The sequence below is a fragment of the Notolabrus celidotus genome, chromosome 3 (genome assembly GCF_009762535.1).
Source record: "Notolabrus celidotus isolate fNotCel1 chromosome 3, fNotCel1.pri, whole genome shotgun sequence".
Lineage (NCBI taxonomy): Eukaryota > Metazoa > Chordata > Actinopteri > Labriformes > Labridae > Notolabrus > Notolabrus celidotus.
The window spans coordinates 18,471,459-18,495,093 of record NC_048274.1 but is presented as its reverse complement, the minus strand read 5'-3'; the positions used below and the strand labels follow the sequence as shown (position 1 = coordinate 18,495,093).

The window sequence follows — 23,635 nt, the reverse complement described above, 5'->3', positions numbered from 1 at the left end:
ATGTGCGAGTGTAAGCTCTATTGGGACATTTTTCAGTGCTTGCAGAAAGCCGTTTTAGCAGGATTTGCAGGACACAACACATGTGTTCCTCTGCATACAGCGCCCCCACTTCAAACAGAAATGAACTATCCCTTTAAGTCTGGATGCAAAACCTGGTCTGTGGTTATCAACAGACACTGGGCATCATTTTAAAAACAGTGAGAGACAAGGATCCTTCATTTGTGTGCTTGGCTCCATCGTTCCTTGCATAAACCCTCCTCCTTTCTTAACTTTGTTAACAAAATGTAACAACTTCCTAAGATCTGCCCCATCGTCACAACTCCTGATGCAGCTATGTGAGTCAGTATTGGTCTGTTGTCAGATAAGATATCTGATGAGTGCATTGCTACTTAGAATCAGACTGTAGAGCTGTATCTCACAGGATACAACTGCAGTCCATTTTGATGTGCTGACATTTGTGAAATGTGTTATTATAGAGACATAAGGACATATTTCATATCTGTGAAGTGTGTGAGAGACAGATGGGGTAATGTAACACAGACTTCACAGGTTTCAGCCTGTACCTGGTGCAGAGCTGAGAGCTGCCCATGGGTTCGCTGCTGGCATGGCTTCTTTCTGCTTTGCTGTTGTCATTCTGTTTAACACTTTCATTCACTACTTGTTTCTTGTCTCACCCTGCCCTTGCCTTTTATTGTACATCACAGTAACACTAAAGCCTCAAAGACCCAAACCAGCTGCATCATTTCATGTCACAAACGTGCTTGTGCTCATGTTGTTTTACCCTTTTCCATCTGTCTGGACTTAAGTGTTGCTTCCACTGTGTGATTTTCCTCGCTGGCACTGGCTGCTTCATCCACAGGTCAGTTAGGTTGTTAGCCACAACATACATATTGATACTAATGCTACAACAAGATGCAGTTCAAGAGTCTCAGAATTCAGTTTGAACTAAGAAAGTGCATTTTTTATCGAAAGGCTCCCCTCACTAGGCTCTCGAGGTTGATGTTAATGCAACGAGCTTCATGTGCATGATCTACTAACTCCTCCTCCCTGCCCTCTTCAGACAGTTTCAAGTCCCCAAGCCTCCTTCACTTTAACTCATAGATATTGAGGTTGCTGTAACAGCAGCTCACATTTCAATGTAGTCACAGGCTTTCTTTGCATGTTTTGTTTCAGCTAGACGGACCTTAAGCTGAAGCCTCGAAATTCAGTGAACAGGTTTACATATGTTTAGTAAATCACACTAATGACCGAGAAGAATAACAAAGAAGACGAAGAGAAGAATAACAGATGTTTCCTCCACCAGTGGCTCCAGAGCAAAATATCTGCCATGTACCTGTGACTCCCCTCACTGCTTTACTTTATTTAAATCTTCAATTATTTAAACCTGTTTGCTCAATAGCTACACAAACTGTTCATAAAGAATAGCCACATGATGGAGTTTAAAACAATGTGGTTAGTCATTTAATACAGGAGTAACAGGCAGACATTGGGGCTTGGCTAAAGTTGTAAATATATGACACAAAGACAAACGTGGAGGAGAAAGAGCTGAATGCAGGAAAAAGCTTTGAGGGTAAATTTTGTGAAGGTTCCATTCTCTGTAAATGTGTCTCTACCTCTTTCCTCTCTCTCCCTCTCTCCCCTCCCTCGTTGTATCTGACATTAAAACAGCATCTCACTCCTCTGTTTCCAAGCTGCCAATTAGCTGTCTGAAGGTACTCCTCCTCCTCCACCACCACCACCACCTCCTCCTCCTCCTTCACTCCCTCCTCCTCATTTTCACCCACTCCCTGCTTACACCACAAGCTGTTTTATCCAAACGTCCACCAACAGTGTTCACTATTTTACCAGTTTGTGTATGCACAAGCACATCCCTAAGTAACATAATTGTATTGAAGTGTTAAAAAGTGAAGGGAAGGAGGGTTGTGTTGCAGCAGTTAAAGAAACAGAGTCTCTAGCAGCTCACAGAGACTGTATGAAAGATGAACGTAGCCTCTTTGTGGTCACTTCCTGGTTTCTGGAAGGATGTTTTGAAGCCCACAGATGGAGGGCGCCATATTTGAAATCAACCCTCTATCCACCTACAAACAGACAAAAAAAGTGGAACTGAGGCGGACTGTTATCCTCTTGACAAACCGCTATGAAGCACTCAGCTGTCAATCCAATCAGTCACACCCTTGACTATGCAAATTAATATATATATATAATAGGCTCTTTTTAATATCTTATCGGCCCTCACAGCGTGAGATGATCTGTGTCATGTCTGCTCTCACAACTCAGCGCAACTGTTTCTATTAGTTGATGGTTTGGTGTTCTGGGTAGGATGGTGACTGTTTCTGGATTGATATCACTGCAACATGTGTGAGGACGTTTCCATACTACAAACAGTAGCTAAGGACAGATACGTTAGAGTACACTAGTACAAGACGGACTTGTGGCTCAACTTGTACTTGAACACTGATGACTCAGGCTGTTTTCAAAACCGCCTACTATACTAGCAGTAAGTACTGATTTGGCCAACATTCAGTATGTGGTATGTGAAAAAGAGAAAATGATGCAGTTTGCCAAAACTCCCCGGATGTCTACTGATTAGGGAAAATTAGACAGATTTCTCAGTATGCATCGGACCAGTCTGCCTCGTGTACTGTTTCTCACAATGCACAGCGCTAAAGATATGCTTCTTCTTTTTAGACGATGGCACTCTGTTTTTAGTTGCTGTAAAAATCATTAAATTCCCTATAAACTACCTCTTAGCTTTTTAAATAATAAGTTATGCTAAAGAAGCAGTTTTGCGGTCAGCTTGGCCGTTGTTTACTTCCGCTTTCCAAAACCGCAATTCCAGTGACGTCTGGCCCAGCGTACTGCATAACAGATCCAACAGAACAGTCATACTACATACTAAATTCTAACGCAGTATGTAAGGCAGTACCTACTGCCTACTACATTCATTGGTAGTATGGAGCAGGCTGTTTCAAAAACAGCCTTGGACTCAAGCATTAGCTTTAGGACTCTCTACGATGAAGAGGAGTTTTCAAATGTATTCATAAATCAAGACTGTTGTAATGTTTGTTGGTTTTTAGTATGAGACTCTAATAATTTATTCAGTTTCGAGTAAGGGTTGCGTTCACATGCTGTCCTTTTTTGCAACTGTTGTGCTTAAATGCTTAAAGCGGTGCAACAAATCAGGAGCTTTGCTTTCAAACATTTACACCAAATACAAGAAAAAGCAGTGCAACATGTCTGATATATAAACGAACCATTGCACAGAGAAAAGTACGTGAGATGTTAAAGTTAGCCAACATGGAGTGTTGATTATGTTACAGTAAGCAAGCTAAAGGTAGCATTAGCCTCTGAAGCTACTCATCCTTTGGTTGGGTTTTAGAGTTTATTAGACAGAATCACATGACCCACAGAGCTGTAACTTCATTGATATCTCAAATCTCCAGACAGGTCAACAGGATCAGTCAGAACCTAATGTTGATAAATGATCTGTGTTTTCTAGACATCCAAAAGTTCCCACACAGTCAGTCAAGTTTCATACAGAGAAACATTTGAAGGGAAACAGTGGTTCTCTGTAAAATAAATAATATTAATGATGAGGACTCAACTTAGATTTTATTTTGGTGCCTTTGACTCAACTTAGACTCGCTGTTCGGTGACTCGACTTCAACACTGGCGTTTGCACATGCAGTCCACTCATTGCTGAGAAGTGCAGTGTATGAAAAGGGCTACGTTAACTTGGGAACACATAAAACACCGAACCAGTTACAAGAGTTAATTTGACTACTAGTGTGTAGCCATACAATCTTAGTTTGAGTTTTAGAGCAGTACCCTGCGGGGTTCCATTATATGCTAAGTTGAAAGTCCTTCACCAGAGAAAATATCAAATCACTCAGGCTTCACTTTTTGACAGGCTCTCGTATCCAGACTTAAACTGTTCTCCGTTCAGTCTTCCCGTCCATCTCTTTCCGTCATCATTTAGTCCATAACAGCATTTTAATGAGCAGTAAAAACGTTTCCTCTTCATTTATTGAGAAGATCCAATAATTTCACAGGATTATTCATTAAAGTCAGATTTCAAAGAGCTTCACATTCACTTAATCAAGCACACATGATTAAAGAGGGCAAAGGTGATTTTCAAATGTACTTTTTTTGTCCTGTATGTGTCATGAGGAGGGACCATAGACTGTATAAATAATGGATGTAGTATCCGTGACGTCACTCATCTGTTCCTGAGCGCTGCTTTGAAGCCAATTGACGGTGGCAGCCATATTGGAAATGCGGAACTCAAAAAGGCAAAGTGTGACGTAAAGGGGCAGAGTTTGAGCCTCCTAGCCAACAGCTATCTGTTCCCGTACGGGAGTCAAGTCAGTTATGTCCTTAAAAAAAACTTGTAATCTCAGTATCTTCTGAACCGTCGCGTTAGAAAAAAAATCCACCCCCATACAGTGTGTGCTGATAGAGAAATGAGCTACGTAGAGCCACGCCGTTTTTGAACCAGGCTGTAAACATGTTTATTAATGCTGCAAAGACCGTCTTTTTGAATTGGTGTGTAACTGAGTGTTTTGTGGGAAAGCAGCACCCAAACAATGAATATGATGGAGCAAGTCTTGGCTCTTTTTGTAGACAGTCTGAGGGAACTGAGTTGATCTCAAGTTTTGTTTCCACCGGACTTTGTGAACAAGATCCCACAAAAAGTTTTCATCAACTTTGAAGTATGAAATACTGTATTGACTGAAATATGAGACTTTTTTTCTTGAAATACATCTGGAAATAGTGGGATCGTCTTTCAGTAATTAAATGCTAATAGTCGTTGACAACAGCGGATGGTGCAACTCAAGACTGATGCCTGCTGTCACTCATAGTGCCAGTCCCAGGGGGATAAACGAAAGAGAAATGCAGTCATTGTCTGGTACAAAGGGGTTTGAAAATAGGCCAAGTTACTCAAGAACTGAGGGGACGTTGTGATGCTGATTATAAGATAACAGTTATCAATGCTGCCAATAAATACAGTGTCACACAGTGTAAAGACCGAAGATTGGCCTGAAAAGACTCTAGTCTAGTCATCCATCTAATAGAGTGCAGGCTATGTTTTGGTTATATTCTGGCTGTTTATTGCCTTTGTTTAGGGTATAGGACAGTGGATAGAGTGTGGAGCTGGGAAGAGAGAATGGGACGTGAAATTGAACTCAGGCTACAGGTTTTGAGGACTACAGCCTCTGTACATGAGGCACCTTAACCTCTAAGCCAAACCAGCGGCCCTATTTTTCTGTGACATTTAAATACCAAAAGCAGAATTAATTTACACACATGATCACATTTTATGTAACAAATTAAATTTTACAATACATTTAAAACATGATTTTATGGTAGTGATAAAACAAATCTACTGTGGTTTGTTCACTGTGTTTATTACATCACTATTATTTTCAAATTGAATCGTTTCTCTATTAAAAAAACCCCAAAAACAAACAGATTTCGTCTCTTTCTAAAAACTAGTTCTAAAAAGATCATCTTGTAATCATTGTCTTATCTTCCGGTTAATACGATAGAATAAATTGTGTGAGAGGATATTGATGTTTATTTTGCCATCGTTTTGGCTCCTAAACAGCAGAGCAGGCTGATAAAGTAGTGACAGCTGAGGTGGCTGAATAAGCAGCTGAGGAAGAGCTTGTTTCCCTCATTTCGCTCACCTGTATCAAACCATGACTCACTCGTAAAAATAAAAAAAGAGCTTTTCTTTCTCAAATCTTCATTTTTCTTATGTTTTCTTCTTTTCATCACGCACTGAGCTGGGCTGTTTGTTTTGTTTTAACAGAGAAAACTGTTTGAATTGATTTGCATCATTACAGCTTTGTCCTGTCATTCCTCAGCCCTTTGTTTATGGAGACTGATGTGAGCACTAGTTTCAGCCTCTTGTACTGAACTGTTTATCTCTGTGTGTTGGTGTATGTGTGTGTCTATTTTTACCTGTGTGTGTGTGTGTGTGTGTGTTAGGTTATTGACCCCGTGGCTCCCAGGTACACGGCTCTGTCCAGTTCTTACGTGGTTCCTGTTTCTGTGGCAGCGGCTGCGGAGGAGATGAAGGAAGTGGCCAAACACCCAAAGGTAGGAGCTCTCGTTCTTTTTTCTAAACTTTTACTGAATTTATTATCTGGAATTTCTTCCATTTATCTTCTATTAGCTTCTTACATGATTCTTGTTATTCAAAAGAACCAAATTTCCATCACTGATATGATTTGACCTCTGAAAATGTATCTATTATCTTTATTATGAAACACCTTTCCAGAACGCAGAGGTGGGCATGAAGGAGGTCTGGTACGGACCTCGTGTTCTGGTTGAAGGAGCGGATGCTGAGACGTTTTCAGAGGGAGAAATGGTCACCTTCATCAACTGGGGCAACCTCATCATCACCAAAATCACCAAGTATGCAGAATAATCACCCAGCTCATCCTTATGATTGTTCTCGATTTCATGCCCAGATGTGAACGTACAGGCTCTGTATTATATTCACAGCATAGAAGTGAAACAAAATCTCAGAAGGAAATTTCCAGGCAGGCCATTTCTGTGCAAAACTAACTGAACCACACATCATCTAATCATCTATTATCATTTGACGATGAGAGGCGACCTGTAGTCGGAAAATCTTAATAGTGATTGGCAGATTTGTCTCTCAGGGTGAAATGATTACTTTTTCAAAGTTACTTTTGGAGGCATTTTGCCTCTTTTCTTTTAGATTGGACAGCTCATGAGATTCAGGAAATGTGGGGAGTAGAGAGTGGGGGATGATGTCCAGCCAGCGCGACCGCGGCTACAAGGACTAAAGCCTCTGCACTTAGCACAAATGCTTTTACCATAAGACCGAAGTGATATCATTAAAGTTGTCATTATTGTGGAATGTATTTTGCTCTCGACACAGATTCTTATTTTCAAGATTCAAGATTCAAAGGTTTTTATTGTCAATTTTCACTGTATATACGAGACATACAGGAAGAACGAGATGCTGTTTCTCTCTTCCAGCTTTTAAATATCTAAAATTTAAATATAAAATACAATAAAATATAATAAAAAATAAAAATTAAAAAAAATATTATTTCCTGCATACACCAAAGCCTGCTGACACCTGATTGGTCAATACTACTTTGACTACAAACAAAAAGCAGAATACTTCCCACGATGAAAAAAAAGACTCCTTGACTGCAGATTCTACATTTTAATTTAAAATCTGTTCAACTTGAATAACTGCATCTCTTGCAGTGTTAATCAAGTAGACAGGGAATGTCTCTCTGAACTGAATCTGCTCAGATCTTATCAGAAATAATGTCTCGTTCACTTTCATCCATGTCTTAACATGTTCCTCTTTGTGCTCACAGCAATTGTGTTCACAAGACACCATGATTGAGTTTCATTTGGCTGTTAGGTCTTAACTTACTTTTTGTTATCTGAGTCACATGCCAAAGAATCATCTTGGTTGTCCTTTTAATTAAAAAATATTTTACTGGAAGACGGCCCTGACTCAAGATAAAAACAGATTAAACTTAAACTTAAAACAAATTGTTTTAAGTTTAAGTAAAATGCTTTTTTAAATTTTGGGTTATAATAAATTGTGGAGGGTTAAAGCAAAGTATTTGTAATTTGGTACTTCCAACCCTCTGATTAATTGAAGTGTGTTGTTGAAGTAACAGTATACTGTTCCAGTTCTTCATATTCTTAATCTCTCTTTCCTCAGAGGGTCTGATGGGAAGGTTGTGTCCATGGAGGCTCGCCTGAACCTGGACAACAAAGACTTCAAGAAGACCACAAAGATCACATGGCTGGCTGAGACAAACAGCGCCCCCATGCTACCCACCATCTGCATCAACTACCAGCCTCTCATCTCCAAGCCCGTCATCACCAAAGACGATGACTTCAAAGACTACATCAACAAAAACAGCAAGGTCTGCTCTGCAGCATGTGATTTCTTACAATAATCTCTGGTTACATGTGATGTTTATGATGTGTATTATGTCTGATTGTCTCTCAGCTGGAGGAGAAGATGCTGGGAGACCCCTGTCTGAAGAACTTGAAGAAAGGAGACATCATCCAGCTCCAGAGACGAGGCTTCTACATCTGTGACCAGCCCTATGAACCAGTCAGGTGAGAGACAGGAACAGTTTGTTTGTTTGAATCAAGACATTAGTGATCGGCTGTAAAACCACTTTGTGCCTCAAGGGTGGATACGTCGACTACTTCCACATAGTCTGTGTTTAAATATGTCTAATATCACACTGTCTGACTGCTGTTAACGTCTACAGTCCTAACAGCTGTAAGGAGAGTCCGTGTGTCCTGCTCTACATTCCTGATGGACATGTCAAAGAAATGCCGACTGCTGGATCCAAGGACAAGAGCAAGAGTCAGGCCTCCAATAACACAGTGAGTGCTTCTGAGGAAAACCCTGTGTGAGTGTTTTTAGATTCTGTGATGGTGATGGTGACAGCAGTTGCAGGTTATCTAAACAACAACTGACTGCAGCAGCATCACATGCATCTTTACTGTTTACAGTCATGTGACAAACAGACTCTGCATGTACAGCAGTCAGCTCTGTGTGAGGAAGAGAGGGTCTGCATTACATTGATATCAGATCTAACTTTTTTTGTAGATGAGTCATGGAAAAACAGAAAATGGTGAGTTAAGGTTTTGCATCAAGCAAAAATAGTGATAACATGACGTCTTCTTCGACATTGTACTTCCTGCGTTGTGCATTCTAATGATATATGGTTCAGCGCTGTGTTCAACATTAATTCTTCAGAGATCTCCAAGGAGTACAAATTGTTCACATGGTGTCCAGAGAAACATAGAAAGAGAGAGACATTATCTTGTACTCTGTTCTTTCTGTTAATGATTGTAGTCACGCTATCATTCTGTGGGAATACACGAGTAGATATAAACTTTAACTTGACTGATTGAAACCAACCATAAAGTACTTCCTTTGTTTAAATACTAGAATGACATTTATCCTTGATTTGACCTCTCCAGTGAAACTAACAGCAGCTCTCGGCTTAAAACCAGAACTCTGCCCCCCGCCTCAGGTCACCTGTTGATTATTTAGACACTAGTGTACCTCGATCTTCTGTTTCTTACCACCCACTATTTTTAAGAGTGAATAGGTGAACCCCTCTGATCTAGTCTTATTTGTAGCGGAGGTTTGAGGAAATGATGAGTTCAAGGTTCCCTCCTGTAAAGTTGTATAGGCTTTGGCTGAGTGCAGAGACTGGTTTTTGACACACAACATTCTAAGTAGAACAATGGGAAATATTCAAACTGAAACAAAAAGCAAAATAAGTGGAGATAGTGATCACTAACTGCTCTGACTAACAGGGCAAAGGGTGGCTAAATAAAAGGTAGTCATACTATAGATGGACTTTGAGCTCAGACGTTAAAGCGCCAATCAGGCTTTATAAGAAGAGGAGCTGTTTCAATCCTTGATGTCAGTTTCCTGCTCTCCTTCTCTGTGTTCATATCTGCTTTCCTTCTTGTCTTAGCCTGCCGCCACTTCAAAGGCTGCCCCAGCCTCCACCCCAGCGCCTGCCTCAGCCTCAGGAGGAGACTTATTCTCAAGCATTGTAGCACAAGGTGAAACTGTGCGTCAGCTGAAGACTGCCAAGGCCCCCAAGGAAGAAGTGGACAAAGCAGTTCAGCAGCTGCTTTCTCTAAAGGTACGTCCCCTGTTCCGTGAGGTTGTGTAGGGTCAAATTTCCTTTGATTTGACAGGTTGTTCTTTTTCTTTAAACTCAGGACAGTGACAGACCTTCTACCTGTAAGATGCTTATTAATCAGCAAGATATTTAAACATTTAAAGCTGACATTTTTGAACTGTTTCTGATCATATGTCTGTGGTTTTACACTTCCGCATTTACCCAAATATAACTGGGTAATATATATAATATATATAGTGACTAAGATCACTGTAGGATCTAAAACCACAGTGCCATGTCACTGAAAGACTGTTTCAAATGATCACTGTGTCTCTCAAAGTGCTTTAAAAGTTTACCAACAACTGAGGCGGTTTTCATGAGTGTAATTTCTGAAGAAGACGAGCCCAAGAAAAGCTTCTTTAAAATGTGGAGTCAGAAAATCTTACTGTGGTCCTCAAAGCAGCTTCCAGAGAGTGTTACGGAAAAACATGTCAAAGATTTTCCCATATACTAGAATCATCATCCAGCTGGAAGCCTTGGAGATTGCTATAATGGCTACATATGGTTGTTAAAATTTAGATGAATGTCCAAGTAATTTTAAAGAACTTACTATTATTTTATCCACATGTGTGTGGTACAAAAAAAGATGGACATTAAAGAGTCATTTTCAGCTTTGACTTGTTAAGTTGTAGTCTGACATGCTGTGCTCCTCCATGGCTTTGTGTGTAATGACAAAGCTAGAAATGCAAATACAGATATTTGACTGACATAATAAGGTCAAGTTTGTCTCAGCTCAGTTGAAGATTTGTTATTTATTATTTTTCAGCCACCTTTAACTAAATATAGACTCTATATAATTGCAATGATATCCAATCTCCATGTCTCCCTTTTCTTTTTTCTGCAGGCACAGTTTAAGCAGCAGACAGGTGTAGACTACAAGCCAGGCATGGCTCCTCCAACCTCAGCTCAAGCCCCACCCACCACACAAGTAGACCCTGCTGCTTGTCCGTTCACCCGTGTTTCCCAGCAGGGGGAGCTGGTCAGGAAACTGAAAACAGAGAAAGCACCTAAGGTACCTTAACAGTTATGTATTTATGTATTAACCACGCACACATCTGTATGTCCAGTCCTCACTCACCTCCCACGTCATCTGTCTTTCACTAAACTTCACTAAACGCGTCCAAACTGGTCTGTCTCATTTAGTGTTGCTCGTTTTCCCCCAAATCACCGTTTAGCTGTTGCTCCCAGTTGTTGCTTGTGTTCCCACGTCATTCGCATGCCAAATTGATTCAACCTTCCTGCAAAAATAAACTGATTTATTGATGGCGCCAGGACCAGATTGACGTAGCGGTGAAGCAGCTCTTGGCTCTCAAGGCGGAGTTCAAGAAGCTGACCGGTCAGGATTACAAACCAGGGATGGCCCCTTCCACTCCTGCCTCCTCTGCTCCTTCTCCTGCAACCAAATCTTCCTCTTCTGCCGCTTCCTCTTCCCCCTCCTCCTCCTCCTTCTTCTTCTTCAGGCTTGTATGAGCGTGTTGCACAACAGGGAGAGGTTGTGAGGAAACTGAAGTCTGAGAAAGCCCCAAAGGTATTCTGATATAACCAGAAATGTAGTGATGGAAAAAGTGAAAAAGTGATAAGATCTGGTATTTAACCCCTTTTCAAAGAATCACCCAATACAACAACAATGATATAAGCTGAGCAAAAGATGAAAACAAGTTCATGCACTTTTGCTTGTGCCTTTTTAAAAGTGATTTTTATGAATGTATTCCTAATTGTAATGCACTTTAATACTAATAACTTCTCTAAGTGTCATTATGATTATGCCCTGTATTTTTAAAACTCTTTATAAAAGGATAATTATAATTTATTTGAAACATAAATTAATAAAATATCCTCATCCGTGTTTCTGCAGGACCAGGTTGAAGCAGCAGTGAAGCAGCTGCTGGTCCTGAAGGCAGAGTACAAACAGGTCACAGGACAGGACTACAAGCCTGGAGCGGCCCCTGTTCAGAACAGCCCCTCTCCTGCTCCTGCTCCAGCTCCTACACGTGCTCCTGCTGCCTCCGGCCTCCACGAGAAGGTGGCTGAGCAGGGAGAATTGGTGAGGAAACTGAAGACTGAAAAAGCCCCCAAGGTGAGACCACATACCTGATTTAAAGATAGTTAACCCCTTGGACTCTGGAAGAGTTTTTAAGTGCTGCATGTCTTTATCTCAGTGTAAAGTAGCTCTTTTTGAAAACTGAAGGAAATGACAAAAACAAGTTCACTCTGATAAAAAAAAAATAATAATTAAATTTGAGCGTCATTATGTCAGTTGAAGCTTTACAGAGATGTCTGTACAAAAACGTATTGCTTCCATGGGTGAATAAAGAGAAGAACACAAACAAGCCTCAGCCATTTCAAACTTTTCTTGTAGAGATTGAGCGAGAGTCAGCAAAAAAACTCAGTCTGAAAGTTGTGATGTGCATTTTGGGTGCTTTCAAGCTGGATACACTTCATTACAGTCTTTGAAATTGATTCATTGCATGGGTCAAAAATGTGAGGACTGCAGGTAGACATGCCACTTAATTTTATATGTTGTTGATCATTAATTACTTCTAAAGTCAGTTGCACTCTTTTCCTCACATCATTATATGTAGATTTAAAAACAGGCCTACTCCCCCCCCCCCCCCCCCCCCCCCCACACACACACACACACACACACACACACACCTCTAACTTACTCTGCACACAGCTGCTTGCCTTGCCCTCCCTTTTCTTTCTCTCCCCCTCCTCATTGGCTGAATGTTTTATAATTTGCAAAAGTTGTTTATCCTTGTGAATCAGTTTTCAAAGCAAAAGAGACACTTTTTACAAAAACTTTGTTCTGACATTGACAGTTCCCACTAGATGTATACCTGTTAAGTGGGTGATTTTGCACCTTGTCAATGAACTCAATGAGGTGTTCGTGCACCTCTCTGTATGCATGTGATTCTCAGTAAGTTGGTGGAACTCTCCTTACGGGCGCAGGAGATGAAGATGTAAACCTATTGTGTGTGATTTGATTATGTCAAAAATATATCCGACCAAATGATTTGGCTTTGAATTGTCAGCATTCCTATAAAGCTGCTGTGGACGGTTGTGTGAATAATCAAGAAACTGTTACTGCTGCCATGACTGAAGTTTCTCTTCTTGCTGCTCAACAGGATCAGGTGGATGCTGCAGTGAAGCAGCTGTTGGCTCTAAAAGCCGAGTACAAACAGCAGACTGGACAGGATTACAAACCAGGATCACAAGCCCCAGCTGCCCCTGCCCAGACCCAGTCCAACCCTCCAACATCCCAGTCCAACTCGTCTCCACAGGCCCAGCAACTGTTCTCCCAGGTGTCACAGCAGGGAGAGCTAGTGAGGAAGTTGAAGTCTGAGAAAGCTCCCAAGGTAAGGAAGCAACAGCACTGATGAGTTAAATACAACTAGCACTGACAGAGCATGAAAGCATCAGCTGTCTTTCCATTTCAGGACCAGGTTGATGAAGCCATAAAGGGCCTTCTGGGCCTGAAGAGCCAGTACAAGACGCTCACCGGTGAGGACTACAAACCAGTGGCTGCTGCCGGAGCCAGTGGAGGAGAAGACAAAAACCGCAAAGAAAGGGAGAACAAGTCTGAGAAACAGGGAGCAGGAGGAGGAGCAGGAGGAGGAGCAGGAGGAGGAAAGAAGGGTAAAGGAGACAAAAGCAACCAGGGCAAGGAGGCGTCAGGAGGAGCAGGAGGAGCAGGAGAGGGTCAAGGGCCAAAGAAACAAACACGGTGAGAGACTGGAGAACAGAGAAAGGAGAGGAGGACTTAGATGTTTGAAATGTTATCAGCCATCACAGTGTTTCTGAGACTCTAACATGGCTATTTCATCAGACCTTGAATAAAAAGATAACTGCTTTCACAACATCTGTGAACATTATTGTTAGAATATCAAGGAGCAACATTTTGTTTTACTTTTTGCATCTGACTTCACCTCTTGAATTCAAAGTTTGTGTTACAGTCTTTGTTTTTGAGTTCAGGTTTTATCTCACTTCAGGATTTTCAAAACATCAACTTATTTGCACCTTTATTTTGGAACATTTCTACCAAATTGTCCACATTTAATATGGAAAGTAAGGCTCTGCAGCATGAAGGAAGATATACGTTTGTATGCACATATGTGAAAGGTGTGCGGTGACATTATAAGGCAGCAACCTCCAAGGATGATGGAAATAAAAAAGCTGAAAAGACCTGAAGCGGAAACAAATGCAGGAAATGCTTTAAAGTGTGCTGGTTTTTCAGGTCATATTATGATGTCTTTTTTATTATTATTTTGAAGATTATTTTTTAGACTTTTAGACCTTTTACTTTGGAGAGTCAAAAACTGGGAAAAGATCATTGGGAACAATATAGGGTAAAGGGCTGCCTGCTTTGAGGATGACAGCCTCTGTACATTAACCTCTGAACCAAAGAGGCATCAAATTTCAACCCTTCTTCAAGATGCAGTTTCATAAAGTGGTTTTGAGTTGTTTCCAATTGGCAGTAGATTGAAAGCTTTATTTAAACACACAAGGCTTTGAGTTGTAGATTCTAGTCGTTAGTCTGGAGCGTTGTGGAGACTTGGATTTGTTACGTGGACTTTGAAGATGGATCATCTGTACATCCCAGCGTTCTGCTACTTTAGCTAAACAACAGAAGAGATGTGGTTTTATAAAGACAGTTGGTAAGTTTAAATTGGTTGGTGTGTTTGTCATCTGCTTGATCAGTGTTTGTGGCCTGCTGTCGGCTTCAAGGATGAAACCTGAAAGTTCTGCATTACTGATACATGTAAAGAACTACACTGCATGTTCCTACATCCAGGATTTTGCACACTAGCATGGGTTTTTCTCTTCAGCCTGAGGTCCTGCTGAAGCTGACAAACAGTCAAGCTTCTGATAAAAGATGCAAAAAGTAAAATAAGAACTTCTTCTTGATCACTCTCTGGAGGAACAGCTCATCATATCAAAACTATATTTCAGATTATGATTATGCCATCATGGTACAGTTCTACATTTTGCCAGGCATCAGTAGGACGCTGTGTGCTGGTTTTATGGCTGTTGATCTGACCTTTGAGCTGCATGGTTGGCTAGACTGCAGACTGCTGTGTGTTCAAAGTGAGAATTGTTCCTGGACAGAGACAAACTAATCAATAACATGTCAGTGTTTGGGTTGTCATTTCACAGATCACGCAGTTACGTCTGTTTGAATTGTGCCACCACACACATTTGCACAATATGTAACAAGAAATCTGAAAGTATGCATCACACTAACTTTGTTGTATGTCTCCTGACAGGTTGGGCTTAGAGGCCAAGAAAGAGGAGAACCTGGCTGACTGGTACTCTCAGGTGTGTCTGATGCAAACAAACTATACTGTTCTGAAAGTCCGGAAAAGCTGTTTTAACACACCCGAAATACTCTGATTAATTTCTAGGACAACTTTCATTAAACTGCCCTTTTATAAAAATCTGCTCCCCCTCCTGCAGGTCATCACGAAAGCAGAGATGATTGAGTATTACGATGTCAGCGGCTGCTATGTCCTGCGTCCCTGGTCCTTCTCCATCTGGGAGTCCATCAAAGAGTTCTTTGACAGGGAGATCAAGAAACTTGGAGTGGAGAACTGCTACTTCCCCATGTTTGTGTCTCAGGCTGCCCTTGAGAAGGAAAAGTCCCACATTGAAGACTTTGCTCCAGAGGTGAGAGACATAGTGTCCTCCCATTCATGATGAAATAACACAAAAGTTCCAGCACAGACAGAAAAAGACACTCAGAGATACTGATTGAAGTAACAGAACACTGGATGTTCAGTTAGATGTTGATAACGATCTGATGGTTCTGATGTCATCTTTGTCAGGTTGCCTGGGTGACCAGGTCAGGAAAGACAGAGCTGGCGGAACCCATCGCTGTGCGACCCACCAGTGAGACAGGTCTGTACCAGGTCTCTACTCTGCTAATCTGATGCTGCCGGAGCCATGTTTGTGAACAGAGCTGTCATTAAAGGCAATATGTAATAACTTTATTTATATTGCAGTTAACAAATGTTTCCAAAGGGCTTTGACAAACAAAGCATTGCAGAAACTCAAGAGGATGACAAAATTAACATTGAACCAGACGGAGACAAGTCTGAAAAATTCAAACAAAGCAAGAACAAAATACAACGCAGGAGATCAACAAGAACAAATGCAAGAAACAGAATAAAAGGGATGAAACAGATGGTTTCCAACAGGAGTAGAGCAATAAATCATTGTTAATATAGAGGTAAAAAGAAATCATATAAAGGATAGTAAAACATTTTTAAGAATGAAACTACTTCACATCAGAGAGATAGGAAATACATAAAAGGATGTGAAGCAATGAGATAAGACAAATAAATAAATGAGCAAGTCAAGTAAAGGGGATTGGAAGAGGTCTTGAGAACAAATGAATAGATTAAAGCATTAAATGAATATATGAAAAAAAATATATAGATATGTTAAGTCTCTCTATCCCCTTCATGACATCTAACAAATAATTTAATACTAGACTTGACAGAAAAAAAGAACACGTTGACCAGAAAAATCAACCAGATGTTTATGTAAATGTAATAGTTGACATTGCATATCTGTTTACATCAAGGCAGGCTTTATGACTTCACCCAACTGGGGGACTCTGAATATTTTTGTCTCACTTTTAGGGAGGATGTGATGTTGTTCATATTTTTTAACAGTCTTTGGTATGAACTCATGGCCTGTTTTTGTTATGACCTCAGTGATGTACCCCGCCTACGCTAAATGGGTCCAGTCCCACAGAGACCTGCCAATCAAACTCAACCAGTGGTGTAATGTTGTGGTCAGTATCTGAGCCTTACAATCACATCTCTTCTCTTCATCTACAAACATCCATACTTAACATAATCATGAACTTGTTGAAGAAAATGAACAGGCAGTAGATTGCCTCCTCTGTTCTCTCTGTTCTCACCTCTTCCTCTCCTTCACGGTTCTCTAGAGATGGGAGTTCAAACATCCCCAGCCTTTCCTCAGGACCAGAGAGTTCTTGTGGCAGGAGGGACATACAGCCTTTGCCACCAAAGAGGAGGCAGCAGAGGAGGTAACAGATGTGGAATTTCTGCTTTATAACCACCACACTCACTCTGTTGATGTGTATTTAAAAAAAAGAACATCTTTGTTTGCTCAATAGGTGCTTCAGATCCTGGATCTATACGCCAAGGTGTATGAAGAGCTGATGGCGATCCCTGTAGTGAAGGGGAGGAAGACTGAGAAGGAGAAGTTTGCAGGAGGAGATTACACCACCACTGTGGAGGCGTTCATCTCTGCCAGCGGCCGAGCCATTCAGGTACTGAAGCATACTGAATCTACTCTGACCTCTGAGGAGTGGTATTTAAACTTCTTTTATGACCATTAGATTTTTCATCATACCAGAATTATGCAGGACTAGTAAAATCAAACGTTATTGACACCTGATTCAGTATCAAAGTGAGCTGTTGGGCACACACATTAAGCTGGTGCCAAAGTCCCTGAACAAATGCCAACCCTTGAAATCCTGTTAATGAATGGTAGAATGAGTATTCTTCTCTTTAATGAACCTAAAATTAAATACTCCCTCTTCATTATAGTCTTGAAGTAGTGTGTGGGGGGTGTCTGTATTGCTGACTGAGCTCTGTGTATCTATGTTTTCTTGCTATTTTTGGGTGTCAGGAATTGTGCAGTGGTGTGAAGCCCTTGAGGTCAACAGTCTGCAGTTTGAGACTCAATGATAATGATAGAGAGCAAGAGAGAGAGACGGCAATGCCACCTGGTCCCAATACATTTTCTGTCTGTCTGCAACTTATAACTTGCGCTTCTTTATGAGATGCCAAAAAGACTGCAGACATATTGTTTTTGTACCCATCTATAAATTATTAGCAGTGTTATAAGTTATCAGTGTAGTGGTTGTTTAAGAGCTGCAGGTAAGACAGAGAGTAGAGCAGCAAGGACACACACACAAGGGGAGGATGAAGTGCAGCCTTGGCACCTTCCTTTAGGGTTGTGCAGGGCTGTATACGTGTTCTTTAAGTTCTTTTAAGCATAACCACCTGAAAACAATGATAAAATCAAACCTTATTTCTCTGTTTATTTGCCTTATTTTCATTAGCAGCACTCTCTTCACTTCCTCTCTATGTCTCTTTCACCACTGCTCTCTCTCTTTAAGTTCCCCATTGAAAATGATTAAAAAATGCTGCATCTGAAGGGGCTATTCTTTAATCGATTCAGATGATTTTGCTCACAGCAGCTTTGGGTTAATATTACTATTTTTTTTATAAGCTTACAGATATCAGATTGTTTTTGTTTTAAATCACATGACATCAAAGAGTACCAGGGTATCAAACATGTTGACCACATTCATCCCCACACAAGATTACATGAAACTTTCATCATTAATGAGCTCCAGAGAAGAAGACTTTTTTTTTTTTGATGATTATTTTATTTTTCAATCTTCCCCCACATGCAACTCAAGTTTGGAGCAAAGTTACGATAGTTTCATCTTAACTTTGTGCTTCCTCAGGGTGCTACATCCCATCATCTGGGACAGAACTTCTCCAAGATGTTCGAGATCATGTTTGAGGATCCAAAGAGGCCGGGAGAGAAACAGCTGGCTTTCCAGAACTCATGGGGAATCACGACCAGGACCATCGGTGTCCTCACCATGGTGCATGGAGACAACATGGGACTCGTCTTACCTCCAAGGGTGGCCTGCCTGCAGGTACAGACACACAAAACACTCTATGACGCAGAGAGATATTGAAGATGTCGTAAATGGTGGAGGCACTTGCTTTTATATAATGTCATATGTTTTGCTATTTGCTGCAACGTGCAACTGGTTACATTTCTTTGTGGTTCCTAGGTTGTCATCATCCCATGTGGCATCACTGCCTCGCTGTCAGAGCAGGACAAAGACGCTCTGTTGGCCCAGTGCTCTAAATATCAGAGCAGGCTGCTGGACGCCGGGGTCAGGGTGAAGATTGACCAAAGAGACAACTACTCACCTGGGTGGAAATTCAACCACTGGGAACTCAAGGTCAGTGATTAAATGATATAATACCTGAATGTCCAAATTGAATCATTGGAAATATAAAAACACTTACACCTCATGTTAAATACACAGGTGTACAGGAGAATAATAGTTTGAACGTAGAATGACTTTTTTATTCTTAAAAAAAAGTCACAACAAATTTGTGATTTATTAAAGTTATTTGAGAAAATTGAAATTTACCAAAATAGGAATCTGCAGGTGAGATCTTGGAAAAAAAAAATAGCATTTTGTAATCAGCCAAAGAAAAATCAATCAGCACATCTCTTTCCTGAAATATACAAAATGAACAGGTTATTTCTTTATAGATATTTAAGTGTTATTCATGAAGTCTATCAATGAATACATACATAAATCACTAAATAGGTTATTACTTAGATGGAATAAAATTATAATTTAGATAAGATAAAAAAGGAACACTTCATTAGATCTGGCAAAGTGTATCTATATTTAACCATAACCTGTCCTGCCTGGTTTATTATAGCCACAGAAAGCTCCAAGATAGAATTTATACTGTTGAATTAGACCACTGATCAAAGAGAGAGTATATGACTACCACCTCCTGCAAACATATTGTTTGGCATATGCGGATATTGGATACCATAAAATTGGGTGTATGAGACACACTTTTAATACCTTGTTGGTCATCTAAAATTAGCTACATCCTGTACAGCAGTGTGACCAATAAACCATGCAAATAATGAGAAAGGGGGTTTGAGTTGTTTTACCATACTTAATCCAGAAGACCGAGCACATACAAGCAAGCTGGAAACACAGCCAGGCAGACCAGTCTAACAGCATCACTTTTTTATCTCTTTTCTCCCTCATTAGGTCATAATTTTGCCTTTAAAGAAAACAGAGGTGTACTGAAAAGTGTAATTTACAACAAGTGGCCAGCAGAGGGGGATAGCATGAGGCTCAGCAAATCGGTCATGGGTAGTGAGTCAATCCACGCCACCATGGGCTGTGTTTATATAAGAGTACAGGGAGTTGGCAGAGTAGCAATTACAGATGGTGTTAGACAGAGCTGCACATCTACATAGAAACTGCGTGTTGCTGAGCTCAATGGAAGTCTTCATGCAGGATCACAGTTTAAACCTTTTTGCTCTGAGAGCCCCCAAAGAGAGTCTGCATCCAGGATTTTATGATAATGAAGATTCTGCCCTGAACTATCTTTCAACAACATAAATAAACTCAGGAATAACTTTAATCTTAAAACATGACGTTCCAGATAGAAGCTCTGAAATTTGCATAACAAAGCTTCTAACCAATGGACAGGCTACATGATGCGTAGAAATGTCACAAAGGGAACAGTTGGGAGAAGTAGCGTTTTTCACCTGTTGTTTCTTCATGTGTGTCTCTTGTTCAGGGAGTACCTATCCGTCTGGAGGTCGGTCCTAAAGATATGCAGCAGCGCCAGTGTGTCTCTGTGAGGAGAGACACTGGAGCTAAGGTGACGATTCCAGAAGCTGAGGTGGAGAAGAAACTGGTCACCATGTTGGAGGATATCCAGACTAACCTGTTCAAGAAGTAAGAGACAACACAACACACCAGGGCCAGACTTGCACCATACATGGTTTTTACATGACTGGCCCGAAAAATAAGATTGTGCACTGTTGGTGGAATAAGAGTTCTCACACTAGGCAGACCTCTATATTCAGATGTAAAATTCCTCTGTAGCTTAGCAGACATCCCAGCTTCTTGCAGATGAACCATTGACTGTAAATGAAGATGGACGACTTGTCTTCACCTTCTTTATTTGGAAAAAAGAAGTCGAATCCCCCCCTGTGACAGGCACTGATCTCTTGGGCTGGGGTTTGGAGCCAGAGCCTGTGTTGTAGGGATCTGCTCTCTCTCAAAAAATGGCAAAATAATCTGTCAGTGCAGGCTGGAAGTCACCCTCAGTAATAGGGGGCAACACAGTGTTAGAAATGTTCTGTGAGGAGGTGACAGAATAAAAACATGCTCACATGGTGTCCTTAAGCATACAAGAACACGAGTTAATGTGTGTTGTGTTTGTTTTTTCAGAGCCTCTGATGACCTGAATAACAACATGGTGGCTGCAGACACAATGGAACAGTTCCAGAAAGACTTGGACCAGGGCAAGGTGAGAAACCTACCCACACTCAGAGCACAACATTTCAGTGTCTGTCCTCACCTGCTGAAATTACTGATGACACATTTGTATTGCATCTGTTAACAGATCGTCCAGATACCGTTTTGTGGAGGGATCGAGTGCGAGGATTGGATCAAGAAAACCACTGCCAAGTATGTCTGACATGTTGCTGCCTTACATTAAACTAGAGCCTTGTTTGACTCTTTAAGGAGGCAGAGCCTAGTCCCTCCCATTATTAATCTACATATCCAATAAGCTGATGTGCATGTTGTGGTGCTGATTGGGTTAACTTTTTAAGCATTTTGCTGCTCCTCTGAGTCTTTCCAATATATATTCACTCTGCTTATAGACAATATAATTTTCAAAGAAGATGTTAAATACATGCTTTTCATCCTTGTTTTACTTAAAATTCCTTTACCCTTCGAAAAATGACCTCTTGTGGGTTAAAGCGACTAAATTAAAAACTGCCATAGCCTTAACCACTGGAAAGCACAGGATGTTGCAGTGATCTGGCTATGGAAGATTTTTACGTGTTTCATCCTATTTAAGTGTAACTGAATAAAAAAAAATGAAGGTAATGAATAACTTCAAAATGTTTCATTACCTTACAGGTGACATATCATGCAAAATCGACTTTTTAATGGTTCTCTACCTGAAATATGTCCCCCTGGCATGTCTACAAGCCCCCCGAAAATGAAAAAAATCCTTTCTGCCCCTGTTCTAATTTCTCCACCTTTCTATAAATGTGTGCTGAAACGAGCCATTTCAGTTTTCAGTGTTTTTATGTCATAACGCCATCCGATCTGTAACAAAAGTCAGAGCTCGGAGCTTGTTCAGCCCATAGACTGTATAAAATACAACTCAACTCCTCCTCCGTTTTTCATTACCTGCACACATGTGTGCTAACAAGGAGCTTAGGAGGGAGGCATGCTAGTTGTAGGCTGTCTTAATAAACACAAAGGTCGGTTTTACTCCCCACGTCTGCAGATTTGAAGATCTAGTGGATGATTTTTATTTTTCATGGAAAAGTTCTAGCGCTAGTTAGCATAGCCACATAGCTACATGTTCGTAGCTGTGTACCAAGACACACGTCGACATGCTGACAAATAAAACAACAACAAACAGGCGCCTCTCCGTCAGGATCAGATTCTGGATCAAATTCAGAGGGTTGAAGTAACGCAGGTCTGTGAGCAGCCGTGTATATTCAGCCAACATGTAAACATTAGATCAACGTGCTGAACAGCCGAGGCAACATCCATTTCCTGAGGGAGCGTGGTCAGAGAGCTCATTCTCATTTAAACGCACAGACACAGAAAACAGAAGGTTTTGAGCAGGGCTGAAAAGAGGGGTTTACAGGCATGCCAAAATCTGATTTCAAAGTGTTTTTTTGAGCAATAAACTTTAAAGACATGTTTTGGGGACCTCTTAGACCAATATATTTTGATGAAAAAGAGCATAATATGTCACCTTTAAGATTGTACAGATTTAGTGTAATAAAACTATCTGAAGATACTTCAGGAAAAGATATAACAGCAAACATATATTCAAATGTAGGCATCATATTTCTACAGCAAACTATAGGCCCACTGAAGTATTCTACCCACAAAAATGAGCATGGTCAGGATGGTTGGGCTCAATCAATCTTTTTAAAGATTTGATTTCAACTAGTAAATACTTCTTTGTTCTTTGTTCCCCTGTAGGGACCAGGACCTAGAGCCTGGTGCTCCATCCATGGGGGCAAAGAGTCTCTGTATCCCCTTCTCCCCACTGAAGACACTGCAGCCCGGTCAGATGTGTGTCTGCAGCAAGGAAGCCGCCAAGTACTACACCCTGTTTGGACGCAGCTACTAAAGAGCTGCTCAGCTGGACCACGAGGATGACCATTGTAGTCAAAAAGGGCTCTCCCACCTTCTCTCATTTACATTTTTTTTCTCTAATCCTATGTGGGTATGTAGGTTACTGGACTATGGGAATTAAAATGGGGATATGCTGTTTCTGTTTTTGTATTAACATATGATATCATTGTCATCATAATTCTTCTGAAAGAAAGCTGAGGTGAGAAAATATTTGTAGCACTGTTCCTTTAACACATGGCTGTTTATTCTGTCAATGCCTCGTCAAATGGAATAACTATCTGCCAGTGCTTTGTGTTGGGGAGGTTATACCACCAGACACCAGGCAAATATTACATATAATGAGTCATCTTTTGCAGTTCTTTGTCACTTCAAATGGAAACACTAGCTTATCTGTTTTAGACGCCACCTCTGAATTGATTTTTTTATATCAACTTAATATGTTGAATAAAAAAAACTGCCTTTGTTTCTGTTAAAGTTTCTCATGTATGTATTTATTGAATTACGCCCATATAAAATCGTGAAAAGTTCACTGAGAGCCGTAGCTTCTCCTGGCAGCTGGGGAAGTGTACTATTTGTCAGCAATCTCATCTCATGCAGCCATACTGTCTCAGGACCTCTGCAGATACTCAGGCTTGTAGTTGTCTCATTGTTCTCACAGCTTCATCAGCCCTCCTCTCTTTGTAAGAGTGAGTACAGTATGTGGCTCGTTGTTCACAGCTAATACGAATACCTCAGAGCTAAATGATGACAGCTCTAAGAAGCTGTGTATGTTAAAATATTAAAATAAAGCCCTCTGTCACTTCCCTCTTTGTTTAAAGACTTTAAAAGTTGTCAATAATAAAGTAATTTCCATGGCAAAATGTCTTGTGTTGTTTTGATTAAGTATTAAGAGGGG

The 23,635-nt window shown here is 40.7% G+C and overlaps 1 protein-coding gene across 1 annotated transcript in view; it reads left to right on the top strand.

Annotated features, from left to right (window-relative positions):
- Positions 1-23,600, top strand: part of eprs1 (glutamyl-prolyl-tRNA synthetase 1) — a 30,757-nt gene extending 7,157 nt beyond the window's left edge. The window contains 24 exon segments of the mRNA XM_034679640.1: positions 5,995-6,105; positions 6,287-6,423; positions 7,727-7,934; positions 8,021-8,133; positions 8,292-8,409; positions 9,519-9,692; positions 10,576-10,743; positions 11,004-11,174; positions 11,176-11,259; positions 11,587-11,808; positions 12,860-13,090; positions 13,172-13,458; positions 14,999-15,050; positions 15,189-15,398; positions 15,557-15,629; positions 16,451-16,530; positions 16,687-16,788; positions 16,879-17,034; positions 18,244-18,441; positions 18,583-18,756; positions 20,138-20,298; positions 20,797-20,875; positions 20,972-21,036; positions 22,585-23,600. Of these exon segments, the coding sequence (XP_034535531.1) occupies positions 5,995-6,105; positions 6,287-6,423; positions 7,727-7,934; positions 8,021-8,133; positions 8,292-8,409; positions 9,519-9,692; positions 10,576-10,743; positions 11,004-11,174; positions 11,176-11,259; positions 11,587-11,808; positions 12,860-13,090; positions 13,172-13,458; positions 14,999-15,050; positions 15,189-15,398; positions 15,557-15,629; positions 16,451-16,530; positions 16,687-16,788; positions 16,879-17,034; positions 18,244-18,441; positions 18,583-18,756; positions 20,138-20,298; positions 20,797-20,875; positions 20,972-21,036; positions 22,585-22,735 (3,525 nt within the window). The 3' untranslated portion in view covers positions 22,736-23,600.
- The last annotated feature ends 35 nt before the right edge of the window (positions 23,601-23,635 follow it).